The 19,014-nt window shown below is 40.0% G+C and overlaps 1 protein-coding gene across 4 annotated transcripts in view; it reads left to right on the forward strand.

Annotated features, from left to right (window-relative positions):
* The window catches only part of DCLK1 (doublecortin like kinase 1), a 340,291-nt gene that overhangs the window by 290,258 nt on the left and 31,019 nt on the right, over positions 1 to 19,014 (forward strand). For all 4 annotated transcript variants that reach the window (XM_027589467.2, XM_027589468.2, XM_027589470.2 and 1 more), the window contains 4 exons: positions 10,141 to 10,274; positions 12,050 to 12,127; positions 12,502 to 12,598; positions 14,422 to 14,502. In XM_027589467.2, the coding sequence (XP_027445268.1) occupies positions 10,141 to 10,274; positions 12,050 to 12,127; positions 12,502 to 12,598; positions 14,422 to 14,502 (390 nt within the window). The remainder of the gene's footprint in view (positions 1 to 10,140; positions 10,275 to 12,049; positions 12,128 to 12,501; positions 12,599 to 14,421; positions 14,503 to 19,014) is intronic.

Below are 19,014 nucleotides of genomic sequence, written 5' to 3' on the forward strand. Positions count from 1 at the left end.
CAAGCTCCCCCACATGACCCAAATGAGCTTCCAAGTCGAGAAGCAGATGAGCAACCCAACTCTTACGGCACAAGAAGGGCTGATGAAGTCTGCTAAGATGGCGACCCATCCATGTGCTAGCCCTGCGCTTTACACTCATGATCCCGTTTAATCCTCACAACAGCTATATGGGGTAGGTTCTATTACTGTCCCATTTCACAGGTAAGGAAACTGAGTGCCTAGAAGTTTAACGACCTGTGCAAAGCCATTATAACTCACATGTGGAAGAACTAAGATCTCAATTTAGCTCTGTCCTACTACAGAGCCCAAGATTTTAACCACTAGACGACACAAAGCTGTGCATTAGGGAGATTTATTGCGTGCTGGCTCTGTGCCAGGTTGTGCCAGGGAACAGAGAGACAGATGCCTTCATGGAGTTGACATTCAAGTAGGAAAAATAGGCATTCAAGAAATAAATACACAAGCAGTTAGTTCACTGTAATTATGTTCATAAACTTGGAGCTACTGGCTAATGAAGGCAGCTGAGGTCAAGCGACCGAGTTCTGACTTAATTGCTCCTCAAATTCCACATCTCTGCAGTAGCCTGAACATTCTCTTCTGCATAGTTGCCTCCATAACCTGCAGCAATTTTCTCTTGTCTGCATTCATTATTCCTATGTCCTGAATTATGTAGGATCGTCTCGTGGGAACAGACTCACAATTGGCCTTTGTTTCAAAACTTCTCTAAACCCCGAAGTTCAGTGATTGAAAATTAAAGTTTGGTTTCCTCCCCTCCACTTTGCGGTTTGGTTTTGCGTGACATTGTCCACTTGCTTCTCACCAGAGCATTATCTATTTCTGTTAAATGCCATACGTGATTACTTAGCAGGATAGTTTTTCTGAAATTACAATTTGCAGGACACTTTGAAAATATTGTGCTCATTCTAACATATTTTACTTTTTAAATTACCCAAAAAGAAAAACGTTCACTCTTTTTTTTCCCTTTCTCTTCTAATGTGAGAATGTGTAATACACACACCATTGAAATCATTTGCAACATACGTTTAAAATATATATATGAACTAAAGTAATTCTGCTTCTCCAGTATAGTAACTTCTTACTCTCAGGAAGTAATAAGGGTTGGTGAGCTTTGCAGGGATAAATCTATTATAGTATAAAATAGGTAGAAGAATAGAAGAAGTTGAGCAGAATTAGGATGACATCACTAATTGAACTTGAGACTTCTGTTAATTTCACATTCTGTTGACCTTTATGTGGAAATCAGAGAGAATCGTCATGGGAGGCACATTCACATCCCAAGGATTTATAGTCAGATGGACCAAAGTTCAAAACCAAGTGCTTCACTCTTCCAGTGGCTGGTCTTATGACCTTGAACAAGTTTCTTAACTCCTTTGAGCCTCCTTTAGGGGGATTTTATGAAGATAAAGAGATAACATGGACTATTAGCTTCCTTCCTTTTTATTCCTCTTTTATTTGTAATAAAAATTAAATTATTCCTAAAAATAAAACTGTTTCACAACAAACTGTATGTTGCAAAATCATCTTGCATCTTTTTTGATATTGCTTTTAAAATTTTACGATTTACCTGTGCATGGATTTGCCATCTCCTCACAAAATGTAGAGCTGGAGACTATTTTTGAAAAATGCTATGACAAATTTCGTGTAAAGATTTAGAGTCCATTTTCTTACTACCAAATAAATAAATTTACCAAATAAATAAAAAGGCCTCACTACACACTTTGCATTACTCTTTTATTAAGGGACCTCAAAAAAGCCTAAATTGTTGGGTTGCTAACAAGATTTTTGCCAGTTTAGTGTTTAATGTTTGTTATAACTAACAAAGTATTATTTTTAAGTGTCTAATTCAGCTATAGATTTCATTTTATATAGTATCATATATGTAGAACTTCCAGAATTTTTTATTTTTAAATTCTTATAGAACTATATAAAAATGTTGTAGCTTGGCCTTAAGAATCTACATCGATCTATTCAAGTCTAAGTATTTGTCAGGTCAAGGTCTTTTAATGAGAAAACATGATTTGATTTACAATGATGTATCTAGACACAGATGGTGTGAAAACTGGGTATTGACCCAATATAAATACCCCCTATAATTTTATTATTGTATCACTTCTAAGTTTTTGTCTTGTTTGTGTTCTTTTGTTTTTGTTGTCACAAGTTAATCAGGCCAATGATCTTACACGGTTCTTTTTGCTCTGTCAGGCCTGGAGCTTAATGATCATACGGATGAGTGACCAGTGGGATGAGAGGGTGGATGAGATGAAAGAGTGAGTAAATGAGTGACACTTCTTCATAGACTAGAGGACAGACCCAACATGACAGATCCAAGCCATTCTTCAACTCATTCATTACACTGAGGACTCACATGGGCCTCAGTCTAAATGCCACTGAGTGGGGGAAGTGCAGTGTTTCCCTAGCGTACTTATGCACAGTGTGTGTGCGTGTGTGTGTGCGTGTGCGTGTGTGTGTGTGTGTGTGTGTGTGTGTGAGTGAGATAGTATATAACTAAAAGAGACTTTTTGCTTTTTAAAAAACAAACCAAACCACCAAAACCGTCCTACTGACATCAACCGCCTTTAATTGGCAGGAGTCACCACTAGATGGCAAGCTTGCACCCTTGGCAGGAAAAATTCTCAGTAGGAGCCTGAGTTTTCTTCTAAGGAGCTGGGAGGGTCTTTTAAAATGTATATGCAGGTGCTACCTTCTTAGGAAAATTAAAATATTTACTGGCAAAAATATAATTTGCATCACTAGTTTTTATTAGATTCCAGAAATAAATGGTAATTTTCTTGAAATACAGAAGGTGATGTTCAAAAAACTTTTTCCTTCTAAACTCCCCAATACTTTCTGGGAGAAAGCAGTTTCTCAGAGAATCTGCCTGTCTTGGTCAGAAATTTTCTTTTCGAAACTTTCTATCCAGGTGTTTGTACCTGCTCCTGACTGCCCAATAAAATGGCATGCCTAGCACACGACCCTCATTTTCACTAAATGGATTATACGTGGCAGTAAGGTATCGTGTTCTCTCCAAGTGATGACCATGTGTGACCTAGTGATGATGTGCTCCAGCACCTCTTGGTTTCCATTTCAAGCCAGCCCCAAGCCCACAAGATGGCAGATTTCCTTCTGCCTTAATCCCATGACCCTTAACAAATAAGTCCATTGTGTGATAAGATCGCTAACTACACTGGTACACAAGGCAATCGCCACCGATAGACCCCATCTAGAAGTCATAGGCAGAAGCACAGTTGAGTAGATCTGTAGTCAGTCCACTGTCTTATGATCTTGAGCCAGCAGAGTGTTGATTAATGGTTGGGGGACCCAGAAGAAGGGAGCCAGGGGCCTCTCAGTACTCTTGTCACTAGCCCTGGCCTAATCAGCATTATTAGTGACGCAAAATGAAGATGTATTATAGCAAATGACAGACTTGAGATCCAAAAGTATCTTTGGCTCTGTGAGGGTCCCAAATCAGTAGGATGAAATTTGACAAGAGAGACACATACATCCCAGTGGACTAAGTGGTTTTGGTGCAGTTGTTTTAATGATCATTGCAGCAAAGCAGTAATGGAAAAACTTGGCCAGACCAAGTCAAAGGCTATTAGTTGACCATAAATTCAGGGTGAGCCTCAGTGGGATATGACTGCTAAAAAGTGCCGCTCAATTCCTTTCACTGAAAGAGTCCTGCCATCAAGAGAGTCCTCTCTGCCTTGCTCATGCCAGTTACCCCTATGGTGAGGAACGTGAGTACGTCATGGCAGGGGCCTAGAGTTCAGCCCACAGAGGGGTGGAGAAAGTGGAGCATGGTGGCTCTGGTTAAATATATGGAACACTGCCAGATGGAAGAAGGGAAACCTTTTCTGTGCTGTACTGAACTCCGACTAAAGAGAAGACGTTGCTGGATGAGAGGTTCAAGGTTGATGTAAGAAAAACTTTCCAACAGTTGCACCTGTTTGCAAATTAAAGGGCCTTTACTACACATAGCTGTGGTCATTGAAAATGTCCAAGCAGAAACTGAATGATCATTTTTGTATTAGGTGTTTAGAAAAAAAAAAACCTCTGCTCTCCGAATTTGGATAAAAGTTAAGGGAAAAATAGAAGAAAAACAACATTTTCCCAAAACATTGTTAGTACAATAATATACCAGTTTCTTTACTAGCACCTTTGCTGAGGGCCCTCTTCCCAGGACCTGTGATGGCACGTGGGAGAAGACAGGAAAGTGTAGTGTCTTGCCTTGGTTGGCCTGGGTCTGTCTGCTCCACTACTCGTCCCGTCTGTCATTAAGGACTGAAATACTACCACTCATCTCATTTAAAATGACATGGTCTTATTGGACTAGCAAAGATTAATAAATGATAGCATATAGTGTTGGAAAAGTTATAAGGATACCAATCATCTCCTATGTGTTGGTGTGAGAGTAACTTCATAGAAGCTTTCTGAAAGGTAACTTGGTGATAAAGAGCTGAAACCTTAAATAGTATGAGTGTCCTATGACCAAGTAATTCTACTTCTGGAAATGGAACCTAAAGAAAAAAAACTTAGGTCTTGTATACATATATAGGGATGTTCATCTCAGTGGTTTTTAGTAGGAAAAAGTATAAAACTACTTATGTCAGGGCACTAATTAGTTAAATAATGGCATGATAACGGGGGAGGACATAGTGGTTAAAATCTTGGACTTGGACATACTTAAGGCTAAGTTCTGGCTCTGCCACTTATTAGCTGGGCGACGTAACGGTGCAACATCTCCGAGACTCAATTTTCTCATCTGCGAAATATCCGTAAGATGACTTAATAGGTTGTTGTGAAGATCCAATAGGATAATGAGCATGAACTCCTCAATACAATGCCTGACATATCCTGTGTGCTCAGTAAAGAGCAACCGTAGTCATTGTTGGGATTATTATTACACTGCACCCATACAATGGAATATCCAGTAGCCACTGAAAATCGTGATGTAGATACATGCATATTCACTCAGGATTTATATTGTCCAGTGGAGAAAGAAAAGCAGGAGAGAGAGGTAAAGAAAGGGCTGGAGGTTCATACCCCAAAATGTTAACGATGGTTCTTTCTAGGTGTCAAGATTATGGGTGAGCTTAATTCCTTTCCCTCTATAATTATCTGTCTTTTCTAATTTTCCTACAATGACATGTTGGATATTACTTGTGTGACAAAAATGTAATACGAGTTTTAAAAAGAGCAATGGCACTGAGTTCCCACAGTCTTCGCAAAAGGCTGGTATGTGCGCTGGCTCCCAGGATCCAGAACATGCCGATCTCACTGCCACTACATAGAACTCCTCTTTAGATAGTTCATGACTATTTTGAAGTGAGGATGGGAATTGGGTTTCCTGGAGTCCCCACTCATCCTCCATCTGCCCAGATGTCTCTACAGTAATACTTTGAAAGCTGTTTTAGTTCTCCCTCTGATATTGTTACCTCTCTTCTGACTTCTATACAATGTTGACTCTTCTTCTTGTTTCATTTAACGTTTGATTTCACAAAGATTTTACACGTGGGTATAAAGCGGGTTTGGTTTTTTTAAGAATTAATCCCCCCCCCCGGGAAGTTTAATTTTAAAGTATGTGGACCCTAAAGTGCATTTTGTAAAATAATTTCCTGCATTAATGTTGTTTTACTTCACTTCTTTAAGAGTAAAGATTTAAATTTAATTCATTTTCCTTAGAAAGGACTATAAAGGTCATATACCATGGCCAGAGGAAAATCAATGTCTTTTTAAAGGGATACCATAGTTGTGAAAAAGTATATTGACTTTTTTTCATGGCTTTGTCAATTTCATGCCACTTTTGTTCAGTTCTATTTGGTGAAATTATTTTTAGTACCTATTGAGCTCCTCTGTGAAAAATATTTTGTGGATACTAATGATTCATTAGCCAGCATTTCAATAGGGTTATCCTTGAATTGACAGCAACACTGAGAATTATGTTTGTTCCAACACATCTGTTATATTAGTCAGGTTTTAGTTCTCTATTATGGGAATCTCAGAAACCATTTGCCTGGGTTCAGGTTATCTGTGAATTTTCATATTATTTTATGGCCACCAGCTGCATTTTATGACTATATATTAAATTTTTTTGTTTTTTCAAATAACTTTTCCAAATGGTCTCAGTTTCTAATCCAAAGGAAATCAGGCCTATGCCCAGACATCTACTGTTCAGCAAGTTACAGCTACTGCAAAACCCTAAATAAACAAAAAAGAAACAAAAAGAAAACTCTTCTTCAAAAAGGAAAAACCCTGTGTAAAATGCCAGTGTGCCGAAAACCTAATACCTGACCTTTCCCTATATCTATTCTTGGTGGGATATGCCTTCAGCTTTTAATTGGAACCTTTTTTTCATAATTGTTGCCATTTAACACATTTAGTCTGTCAAATCATGGGATGTCTTTATAGCCATATAATAAACCCTAGAGAACAACTTCTCTGACTGTAGCCATCTGCAATGATCACAAGAGTAGCTTACAAAATACTGACAATCTTTATGGTAATAGGATACATATGGCAGCCCACAATTATGTGTAGCTGCATTCAATTAGTGTTGTACAATTACACAGTTTTATTGCTTAGTTAAAACAGTGAAAGCACTACATACTGGTAATTTGCACTAATCCCCGTCTCTTTAATAGCCCCTCAGTGTTTAAAATGTGGGGGAACATCTATAGTATTTAAAGGGCTTGGGATGAATATTAAATTATATCTCATGTTGTGAATACTCATTGATTGACAATCAATGGACTCCCACCTTACTTGTGGGTCATGTTTTATGGAGGCTTTAAAATACAGTCACGGCAAAAAGTTCTTTTTTTTTTTTTTTTTTTACACCAGAAGCCCACTTGCTGGATCAGGCTGTCCAAGCCTGTGCTTGCAGCTTGTTAATGTCCCTCCTGTAACATGGTCAGGACAGGGATACATCCAGAGGAACAAAGTCAGAATCGGTTCAGGGAGTGGTATATGCCAGGGACTCCACATTTTAAATGTGAACTTGTTAGAGGCGTTTCCCATTCCTAACTTTTAATTAAAAACTTAGTTCAAAGTAAATTTATAGCTGCCATTTGGGAAAATACTTTCTGGAGAGGGTTTTGTGAATGTGTGTGTGTGTGTGTGTGTGTGTGTGTGTGTGTGTGTGTGTGTGTGTGTGTGTATGAGTGTATGTGCTCGCTCATGCGTGTGTGTTTGAAACAGATGTATTTAGCAATCTATGATTTTAATAGAGTTTTAATTACATTTTTAAATGGCCTCACTCGTTCCCCTCCGTAAGTGGCTTGGTAAGAGATAAGGGTGAGCCCAGCTCAGGTTGCGGCAAGCGCTAATGGGGAACCCCATTTGTGAGGTGGTCTCATTATACTGCTTAGGAAAGGTGCTCTCCCATCGGAGGAGAGGAAACACTGGAATATATTCTTCTGTATCCTTCTCCCAAAGTGTTGACAGAGAAAAACCCAAAGCAACCTTGTTTCCTGCCCTGCTTGACAGTAAGTAAGTTAAACAGAATTCCAAACAAGAGGCCTGGACATTTATTCACCTGCAAAAACATTTTGCTGAAGCATTGCTAATGTAGTTGTGTCCAGAAATGTTTTCAATTACATGGATTAGGCCTTTGTCTCTCATTCTTATTGTCTATCATAAGCATCACGCTAACCTCTTTATGTTCATGAAAATTCTGTATGCTTTTTCAAAGCAGAGGAAGGGGACATTGTGGAAGTGATAGAGGGAAAAAGAACATTAAAAGGATAGATTCTGTGTGTTTTATTTAAATGTTGTTGGTTTATTTGAAAGAATTATTACTTTTATGTAATCCTAATTTTCTTTATTTTAGGTTAGACTTTTTTGGTGCTTTTTTCCCCCCTTAGGAATTGAAACTTTGAACTTTATTGCTCAGCATATTAAATACAACTGGCATATGGCTGTATGTGAGGTGGAATTCCTGTTCAAATGTAGATGCTCAAAAATAAAACCTTTGCTACGTGTAGGAAAATTACATGGTCATACTCAGAACCAAAATGTGACTTATGACTGGATCTGCCAACATCTCCTTTCATCCAACTTTTGAATCCAGTTAGGTGATTATAGATAGTATGTTTAGAGGAAACCCACAAAATTCCTGTGTAAATGGAGTTGTGTAAACTGAAATCTGCACGACCTCCCAAAACACAGCCCATGGATGTTTGGACCTAACAGAACATCAAAGCCAGAGATTATTTTGCATTTTAGGAAGGTTATTGCTAACAAAATGGAATTAAGGAATTAAACAATTCTGCTCTGTCTGGGAAGTCAGCTAGATAATTTTCTAGATGTTTCCGTCTCAGGTTTCTGTTCATGAAAAACATTTGCTTGTCACTTGGATGGCCAGAAGGGGGGAGGCGCTAAGGCTACGATTTAGGGATTTTTTTTTTTTGCCCAAGAACGTTTAGGCTGGGGATGACGTTGTGCTTTGCAGCTCTCATGTTTCAGCGTCCCTAACTCAAACTCGCTCCTGCTGGTGGGCTGGAGAGCTGCTTTGTTAAAGGAGGGAGGACAGTGTCCATCCCAGATGACAACTGGGCAAAGCCACATCTACGAGGGGCACACAGCTGTCTTTGCCCTAACAGCCTACGTGCAGGTGACCCTACAAGCCTGTAGGCACCTGCCCAAGGGCCCAAACTAGATGGTGGTCAAGCCCTTAAGGAGAAGACTCCACGTTCTGAGTGTGGAGAAAACGTAAAAGACTATTTTCTGCGCAGAAAAGACACGGTCTCTCCAGAAGGGAAGATCTGACTCCCTGCCTCTGCCAAAACAGTTAGATCCAAATGATCGATGCTGATGCTGCCGCTTAGCTGGCCAAACATCTGCACTTGAAGCTGCAGGGAAATGGGAAGTTAATCTACTTTCTCCAAAGAAAGGGAGACGTGGTGTGTGTTCACGGTAGTGGGGCTCCTGATGTGTGGAGATGCGTCTTGCTGTGCTAGAGGTTCAGGCTGCTGTATCAAGTACAGATGATCACAAGGCAACAAGAGAAGAACATGCAGGCTTCTACTTGCTGGATGAATTATTTTGATGTACGTGAAAAACTTCACCATGTCCTCAAGGCATCTCCTGCCTTTGCTGGGAATACTAGCTTTCTACTGTGGTCTTCTTTATCTTATTGATTCCAATGGAGGACCCTGAATTAGAATTCTGAATGCCCTTTGATCTTTTCTTTGAAACAGTAGAAGTGGTTTGGGATACTCTTTAGAGCAAACCCATTTGGTTTGATCATGGGCTGGAATTAAAGCGGTATAAATACTTGCCTATGGTCACATGCATCCTTTTCTTGATTTGTTGGGTGAAAGACTAGAGACTTTTACTGCCTTAATAAGGAAAGCTGGACCGAATGCTGACTCTGCACCTGATAAATCTTTCCAAATTGCCACAGGTGAAATGAAATGTTAATATCCCTTTCAATTATTAATAAAAAAATGTAAATAGATTTTGTTGGAAATGTGGGCCACTGAAAATGAAGTATTTTAATACACGTGTAGATTTTTTTTGTTCAATTACTAAAGAACTGTATTTTTAAAGCTTCTTACATATTAAAATGGAGAGGTAATTATTCTCATAAATTGAAGGTACTGCACTAGAGACTTTCTATATTTCATTGTATTACACAAATCAGTTTTAATTGTAGAAAACATTAAATACAGATAAGCAAAGAGAAAAAAATCTCTCGTAATCCTACCACCCAGAGACAGACACACTAACACTGTGTTCTTTCAGACATTTTTCTTTGCATGTATTTTTTTTTCTTTAGCACACCTTTTATGCAAACCAGTCTGAAATCTGTCCTTCGCCAAAATAATTTATTTCAATAGACATACCCACATCACCACGTTAACGGTCATGTAGCATCCCACTATATCAACACACCATCATTTATTGTTGAATTTCCATTTGCTGGTTGTTCACCATGTTTCCAATTCTGCAATAATCTTAAAAAAAGATATTCTTATATGTATATCATTGCATAATTGCCTGTTTTTTTCACTTTATGATAAATACCTTAAACTTAAACCACAGTGCCTCTCGTTCCTTCAAGAAGGAGCTTTTGAGCTCTTGGTTGTAAGGCGATTCCACTCTTTACTTTCACTTTAGGTGTACGAACACCAAGATGGCAGCAAATCGCTGAAGCTGGGTGACTTTGGACTGGCCACCATTGTAGACGGCCCCCTGTATACGGTCTGTGGCACCCCGACATACGTGGCTCCAGAAATCATCGCGGAAACTGGGTAAATGCTTCCCGTGGCTTATTGGAGTGCTGTGCTTGCCAAAGAACTAGTCTGCTTCAAGAATAGGAGAAAACCGCCCTGTCCCATCCAGACAGAATTAGCTATCAGATTTCTTTCTTTCTTTCTTTCTTTTTAACTTTAAAGTGAGAGCCATTTTCTCTGTTTTCCCCAATCAAGTTGCCAATTACTGCAGTCTTGTTCAAGGCTTCCATGTGGCCTTTGTTAAAGGTAGAACAGCAGTTATTAACCCCAGAGTAAAAAATGTTCCAAACTAACAGAGAAACATATAGCGATGGTAATTAACTCGCTTTTGGATAAAAGAAACAGACACTGCTGTGTGCGGTGATTACAGTCTCCTGTGGTTATTTCTCTCAGCTGTCCTTATGCTCCTCTCCCGATCTCATTCTGGCTGTCTTGGCGGTCCATTGATTATCTGTGCAGTACAAACACCCTTAGGCATCAGAGGGCCACTGGGAATTTTCTGGTTTCTGTGCGCAGCAGTATAAGATGAATGAAAATCTCTAGAATAGGGGGAGAAGGTGGGTGGCCTAACACTGATTAAGGACCTACCCTCTGCCAGGCCTTAAGCTCCTTTACTTGATTCTTCACTCTTCCAGTAGACTACGGTATGATTCCCATTTTGCGCATGAGTAATCTCTCTGCGGTGGTTGGGTATCATGGAAGCTCATGACTAGATAGTGGTTGAGTCAGCATTTGAACTCGGGGTTGTGTGAATAAAGGGCTCTTTGTGGAAAGAGTCCTATTTCTTGCCAAGGATCGTAGGCCAAGTTCTGAAGCACTAGTCTAACACGGGAGGATTGGGGAAGGGTGGTGCAGCAAGGGGAGACGGCCTTACTGTCTCCCCTCGATGAGTGGCGCCAACGCACACCTCAGGGTCTAGGTTTTATCCTCCGGTGACCGATCAGAGATAGTTTTAGTGCTTGACTATTGACCAGAAAGGCAGAAGAACAGAATAGAGGAGAAGGGAATGCCAGCCGGGAAATCCCTCAGGTGGGAGGTAGGGTAATGGAGACTTTTTTATTCATCAAATTTGAGTGAGTTGGGAGCCCACATCTGTAACCTTGCCTGACCTCCCTCAGAGCATGCTGCCTCGGGTTTGGCTACGTTTTCTAGTTTTAGGGCGTGAGTACTCTGACAGCCTGCTGGGAGGGAGGGGCCCCGGGGAGAAAGAAGATTGAGCTGGGCTCTTGGAGGCCCTGGTTGGAACCCAGCTCTGTTTGCCACTGATTGTGTGATCTTGAGCAAAACTATTTACCCCTCGGATCCTTGGTTTTCTCCTCTATAAAATAGGCAATAGTACTTATCCTGTGTAATGTAAAGAGTGGTTGGAAAACCAGCATAAGATAACATATATCAGTGCTTTACAAATTGGAAAATGTCCTGTATGTAATTACTTTTTTCTAACATCAGGGACTTAGAGAGTTTCAAGGGTCCATCCCTATCTTAAAATTGATATGACTATAATAAACCTTTTTGATGAAACCTCTCACTTACTGATACTTGGATATGATCCTAGGCATGCTTTACTTCGATTTTTATTCATATGTCTTATTCTCTTTCTCTTGCTCTCTTTTTTTATTCTTTCCTTGAATTCTGTTTAGCTGGTGGGGTTTAGGTTAGTGTTTGTTGTTCGGTTTTTAAATTTTCTTTAGCTTGGTTTTTGGTTTAGAATAGTAGAGTCATCTATTTTGCCAATGTCCCATAATTTGTCCTGGCCCGACTTTTGCTAACTCTAACATCACTTACTTTTGCAGATATGGCCTCAAGGTGGACATCTGGGCAGCTGGTGTAATCACTTACATCCTGCTGTGCGGTTTCCCTCCATTCCGTGGGTACGGGCAGTCATCTTTTACTCAGCACCAACAAAGCATTTCTGTATTCTCTGAGTGATCCACTCCGCCTTCTTGCACAAAGGAGCCTGAAGCAGGAAAGGAACATAAGAATTTGACTTCCAGTGCCTGTTATTTTTTCTGTGTTGTACATACTCATTTACATGCCTTCCATAAATATTCCTCATATAATTTAAAAAACTCATTCTTTCCTAATTGTCCAAAACAGTTCCATGTTGACATTTTGAATGGCTTAAAAACACACATTTCACACATTTATGGGGAAAGGAAGGGCTTGAATGCATAAGAGTGAAGAGACATACCCTGGGTTGACAATTTAGTGTTGTTTTTTTCCTTGTTGTGGTTCATCTAAACAGAAGCGGTGATGACCAGGAGGTGCTTTTTGATCAGATTTTGATGGGGCAAGTGGACTTTCCCTCTCCATACTGGGATAACATTTCTGATTCAGCAAAGGTAGGTTTCCAGTGCCTTCCCTTTTCCTGAGAGCCTGTGTGTCTTAATGCAATTATTGATTTTGACTCATTTTGTGCAAAGAGACCTAATGATGTTGTAAATAAGATTTCTGTCCATTTTGGTTATAATGACCAGGTTTTCCAAGAGTTCACAGTCATCAAGTCTTCTGTTCGTAGCCATCTCAACTTATCAAGTGGTCTCTGTTTCCCTGTCTTCATCACTCCCTGTTGTCACTCCAATTATGTTGCTATAGCCTCTTGCTATACCCAACGCACACCAGGCTGCCTTAGATTTCGACATAGCTTATGGCTTTATCTCTTTTGGGTCTCGACTCAATTTCATCCTCTCAGGGAAGCTTTCCCAGACCACCCTGTTTTCAGTTGCAGGTCTTTAATCTATCTAGCTCACCTTATCTTCCTCATCTGCTTTATTCTTCTCTGTAGGACTTATACCCACATGTCCTTCTGGTATACCATCTAACTATCTTTCTCTGTCTACGTTTCTAGATAAGTAGATATAGATAGGCAGATACATCTTACTTATGTCATTTATTTCCTAATTTTCTCCCACTAGAACACAAATTTCATCAAGACAAGGATTTTTGTGTATTTTGTTTATTATTGTATCATCAATGCCTATATAGTAACCAGTATATAACGAGTGCTTAACATGTATTAAAATGAATGAATAGGAGAGCAACCTCTAAGAAAACTAAAAATCTTACATGGAGACATTGGTAGAACTTGAGATAAAAAAGAAAACTCTTTAATTGATTCCTTAACCTTATGTCTCCAAGCATTGACTTAAATTTTTGAAAACTTGATGTTGAGAAATAATTGACTTTTGATTATTCAGTGTGTATGCCTTTCCTTTCTCTGTGTCCTGAGTGTGAGTTCAATTTAAAACCTGACTTTTTCTGTGGGGGTAGAGGTCTTTTTGCCTGTGAGCAATCTCTTCAGGAACCAATCTACCTCTCAGTGCTGTCACTCATAACAAGAGGGCTCAAAGTCATTGACAGATAGGACCATCTCCCACACCCCCATGCCACCTGGCAAAGGGCATCACACCAAATAGTTGCTTTAATAAGTCCTGGCCCATGTTGGAAACTGAATGAATGCCTTCATGCACAAAGGAGCCTGAAGCAAGAAAAGAACATAATGAGAACTTTAAGGTAGAATCTCTACATCAGTGGAAATAAATCATCCTCATCACGGAATGGTACTCAGACCGTGAATGTAAGGAACTGGATAACACATATCTAACCATTTTGTTACATGGGAACTTCTAATCCGAAGTGGACAAATGTATGACAGACTCATCATTAAAACCCAAGCTGTGCTTTCCTGGTCCAAATCATTTTGAACTCATGAGGAGGTCTCATTAATTTCAGAACCATTAAATCATTTGCCTCTTAATAGTTCCATTTTATTGGTATTGATTAATGTGGAAATTTTTGAAGCAATGTTAACAGATTTCTGTATTAAACTAACTTAGAAATCTGCCATTCAAGTGTGAAATTCTAGACAAAGAAAGGAATATTAATTCTTTAACTTATATAATCTATTTCTTCTCTACTAAATACACTTTAATACACTTTTATTTTAATCTTCATTTCATTTTTTTCTCCCAACTATAAGCCATATATTTATAATTCTAAGTATTCACCTTTAACTTCTAAAGGTGTTAGATGGCTGTGCGTAAGTTGAGTTGATATATTTAAAATTGAGAGCTTTTCCAAACTAAAAGAGAACTTCCACATATGAAAATACTCAGAATTTTACCATAAAAATGAGACAAATGGAATCAAACGTTCCCTTCCACAGGAGCTCATCACCATGATGCTGTTGGTCGATGTCGATCAGCGATTTTCGGCTGTGCAAGTCCTTGAGCATCCCTGGGTTAATGTAAGTGACTTCCTCCTTTCCCTATATGTACTCCTAATGTTCCTTTCTCAAATTGCAGATTTCCTAATGATATCGCCTCCTTTGTGAAGTGTTGTGTTCCTATTTGTTCCTCCCCCTCAAACACGCCAGAACAGTGACAGGATCTCAGACTGTTCCTCTGATGGATCCGTGCTGATGTATGCTGTCATGGTCCCCTGCACAGAGCCTTTCATTCGATTCAGATGGGGCTGCCTTCTGACTGGGGAAGTGCATGCACGTGGTCGCCAGCCCTCACCCCCCAACCTACATTCTGAATACATCAATAAGAGCAGATTTTCTGAGTCAGTACCGCTTTTGCATGATTCCTACCAAAAATACAATTGACCCAAGGGTCTCCACATAAGCCTTGAAGTACTCGAATGCAGCACTTCTCAACCTTGAGTTCGCTCACAAGTCACCTGGGGATCTTGTTAAAATGCAGATTCTAATGTCATAGATGTGAGGCTCTGAATTTCTCAAAGCTCCCAGATGCCACTGCTGCTATTTGAGTACTAGAGTCAAATGATACATCTGTGTGAAAGAATTCTCCAGAGCACAGTTGTTATATTTTGTCCCTATATCTCTCTACAATGGATTGATAAGGTTTGTTTTGAATCATAATAAATATGCGTAGAGTGCTTCACTTATAAAGTCTGCCCAGGACTCTTTTAAGCACCTCACATACATTAACTGATCGTGTTCTTCCCAACAACTGTATAATCTAGGTACTACTGTAACCCTCATCGGCACGTGGAAGCTCCAGACCTAGGTTTAATGGTTCTTATGGCCAGAGTAGGAGGCAGACATGTGCATATCGATATGGACATGAACACAGGCAGGAACAAGTTTAACATGGTTAACTCGCTGATAGAAATTTTGCCAGCCTTCCTACAGCTTCAAGTGATCTGGCTGTGAGTTGAAGGCAACAAAATATTCCACTCCTCTAAATTATCACCATAGTGATTGGTCAGGTGGTGGGTTCCCCCCCCCACAAATCACTAATTTTAGGGATGAGGTATGATTGAAAGCACAGTATTGAGACAGACTACATCCAAGGTGACAAGAGCTTGGGATCTTGTTCATGTTCCGCCACGTGATGGCCATGGGCCGAGGTTCTAGCACTTTTTTTTATTTTTTTGTTTTTTGTTTTTGTTTTTCTTTTCTAAAATTATTATTAGTATATAATGTAGTAGTTGTTTCAGGGGCAGAGGTCTGTGATTCATCAGTCTTACACAACACCCAGCACTCACCACAACACATACCCTCCCCAATGCCCCCCACCCAGCCACCCCATCCCTCTACCCACCTCCCCTCCAGCAACCCTTGGTTTGTTTCCTGAGATGAAGAGTTTCTTACGGTTTGTCTTCCTCTCTGGTTTTGTCTTGTTTCATTTTTTCCTCTCTTCTCCTATGATTCTCTGCCTTGTTTCTTAAATTCCACATATCAGTGAGATCATATGATAATTGTCTTTCTCTGATTGACTTATTTTGCTTAGCATAATACCCTCTAGTTCATCCACGTCATTGCAAATGGCAAGATTTCATTTTTTTTTAAAGATTTTATTTATTCATTTGACAGAGACACAGCAAGAGAGGGAACACAAGCAGGGGGAGTGGGAGAAGGAGAAGCAGGCTTCCTGCCGAGCAGGGAGCGCGATGTGGGGCTCGATCCCAGGACCCTGGGATCATGACCTGAGCCGAAGGCAAACGCTTAACCCCTGAGCCACCCAGGCACCCCAAGATTTCATTTTTTGGATGGCTGTGTAATATTCCATTGTAGATATACATATATATACCACATCTTCTTTATCCATTTATTTGTCGATGGACATCTGGGCTCTTTCCATAGTTTGGCTATTGTGGACATTGCTGCTATAAACATTGGGGTGCAGGTGCCCCTTCAGATTATTACATTTGTATCTTTGGGGTAAATACCCAGTAGTGCAGTTGCTGGGTCGTAGGGTAGCTCTGTTCTAGCACTTTATGTAGAGATGTAAAACAGGAGGATATTTATGAATGTTGAATGTGAGTATAGATATACGGCTAAGGGTTGTTTTAAGTATTTTCATAGAGCAGAACTTCCCAACTGGTGTACAAATGTATAAAGATATCAATCCCCTCAGCCCTTGGGATAGTCAGGCAAGGCAGCTAGAGTCCAGAAGTGATCACCTCCAGCCTCAAAGCCTTTGCATTTACCCCAGGGTGCTAAACAAAAGTTATCCTTTTCTATGAAGTGGGAAAAGTTAGGAAGTGTCTCAGGTAAGCCTAATAATAAACCTGCAGGATAGAGTGGATATTATTGTACCCATTTTATAGGTGAGGAGACTGAGGCTAAGGTAAGTGATTTGCCCGGAGTAGCAAAGGTTGTGATTGAGCCAGAATTTGCAGCCAGGTCTCCTCACTCCAAGCCCATTTGGCCTTATGTACCGAATTATATCTACCTGTCCTTTGTTATACACGAAAGCACCATGAATATTGCAAAAGAATGCATATCGTTATAATGATAGTTTATGCAAGTTAGCAACATCTTCAAAGGATGGTCCTGGCACCTTTCCCTTAGATTTGCAGGGAGGAAGAAGCACAGGCCTGCTGCGGCCTTTCCTGGTGGCAGCAGTTGGTTCTGATTGATCAACGTACTAATTAAAAGCCCATGATCTACAGATTGTCAAATTGCATGATAGCGCTAGAAACCGTGGGACTATGACCAGACAGAATAAGCCAGAAAATCAGAATTTGAAACATGGCCTTTGAAGGCTCACAAAGAGCCATAGAGGAAAGAGATTTCATAGACTGCAAATACCCATTTTAGGTTTTTAAATACGTTTTCGTCAGAGGATCCCTGCCTGGCAGGCCCCGCCCTCTGGGAGCTCTGATACAGCAGACAGTCACAGGGCATGGGGGGGGAGGCAGGGGGAGACTACGCCAGCCAGCCTCTGGGTGGGGAGAGTGGTGCTATAAAGGATTCCCTAGAGGAGGAGATGCCAGTGCTCTAATCCCAAAGGAGGTGGTGGGGGGGGGAAGAGATGTCCCGCAGAGCCAGCTCCGACAGGATATGCATATCTGTTTTAAGATAACTGTGGATGGAAGCACATTTGTCTGTATATTCGAGGGGGCTAGAAAACAATTAGAAGCACCCTTACCCTGATTCAAAACCAAATGACCCTGTATCCATATATATATATATATATATATATATATATATTTATGGTTATATATCCCAATTCCGTGGGATAAAGAAACAAAATTAGGAAGACTTTTGGCTGTTACCTTTGAAAAACTAGGTTGCTCCTTTCCCTAAAGCAGCATGTACATGTCTCAGCAGTAACTTTCTGCCTTCTCAACCAGCTTTGTACACATTTTAACACATGGTCCCACTTTGCTGATAATTAGGCTCCACCACGCCCTCTAAAACGTGGACTTCTGCTGTCATTTTAGTTTTCCCTCTCAAATTCCCTAAAGACATTTCTTAAAAGTGAGGATAACATTTAAGGGATTATCTAGGAGATTTAAAACTAAAAAGACCTTAGAATGATAAAACTAAACTTTTTATCATTCTAACAGACCTTAGATTCTGAGGGAAAAAACTATTGATGTTAGCAGAAACTTAAAAAAAAAAAAACCTAAAAAAAACCCCGAAATGTATGAAATGATGGCTTAACTTTTGAAATTGTATTTATGTAGTAACTAAATCAGAAAAATGATTATTGTCTCAGAAACATAAATGAAAAACCATATATAAGCTTTCACAATGAGCCTTTAGTGTTTGTCAAGATCTCTAAGTGCAACAAATGAGCAACCAAGCAATCAAAATAAATAAATTAGGCATTTAAATGGAAGTCCATTTGACAAGACATTTTGCATTTGGTGATCAAATTATATCTGATCACTGCAGAGAACTCTACCTCAGGGAGAAAGAGGTAATAATAATTATCTGAGCCCTGAGGAAGTCGTCAGAAAGCATTTCCTGTACTCTCATTTGTCCTAATTTTCTCTGTTGCTTATACAGTGACCTTTTCACTTGGTGCCCTTGGAATTGAAAAGGCAGTCCCTTATGAAACAGAGAGTAGAGCAATAGAATCGGAAAATCTAGTCAGCAAAAGTCACTTGTTTTAACCTTACTCTAAGCTCATTTTTTTCATTCACTCTGGGTGGGAATGCCATTGTGCTCCTTGGTGTTCTGGGCCCCTGCTCTGTTATGCAAAGAGTCATGAGCGAGGCATCTAGGTGGATTGTTCTAGCAAACCAGATGGACAAAGGCAGCATCAACGTGCAGCCAGGTGTCTAGGAGAGGAACGTGGGCTTCCGGAAGGAGCACCAGCTCACCCTCCTCTTTTAACCTTGGGACAGTCATTTCACTCCTTTAAATCTGTTTTTGTGTCTGTGAACTGAAGATAATAGAATCAGCCTCTTGGGTTGTTATGAGGATGGAGAAAGGAATATATATTTGAAGGGTCTGAGAGGACAGTCTTTAAGCACTAGCACTAGGAAGGTACTT

This window comes from Zalophus californianus, chromosome 3, assembly GCF_009762305.2.
Source record: "Zalophus californianus isolate mZalCal1 chromosome 3, mZalCal1.pri.v2, whole genome shotgun sequence".
NCBI lineage: Eukaryota > Metazoa > Chordata > Mammalia > Carnivora > Otariidae > Zalophus > Zalophus californianus.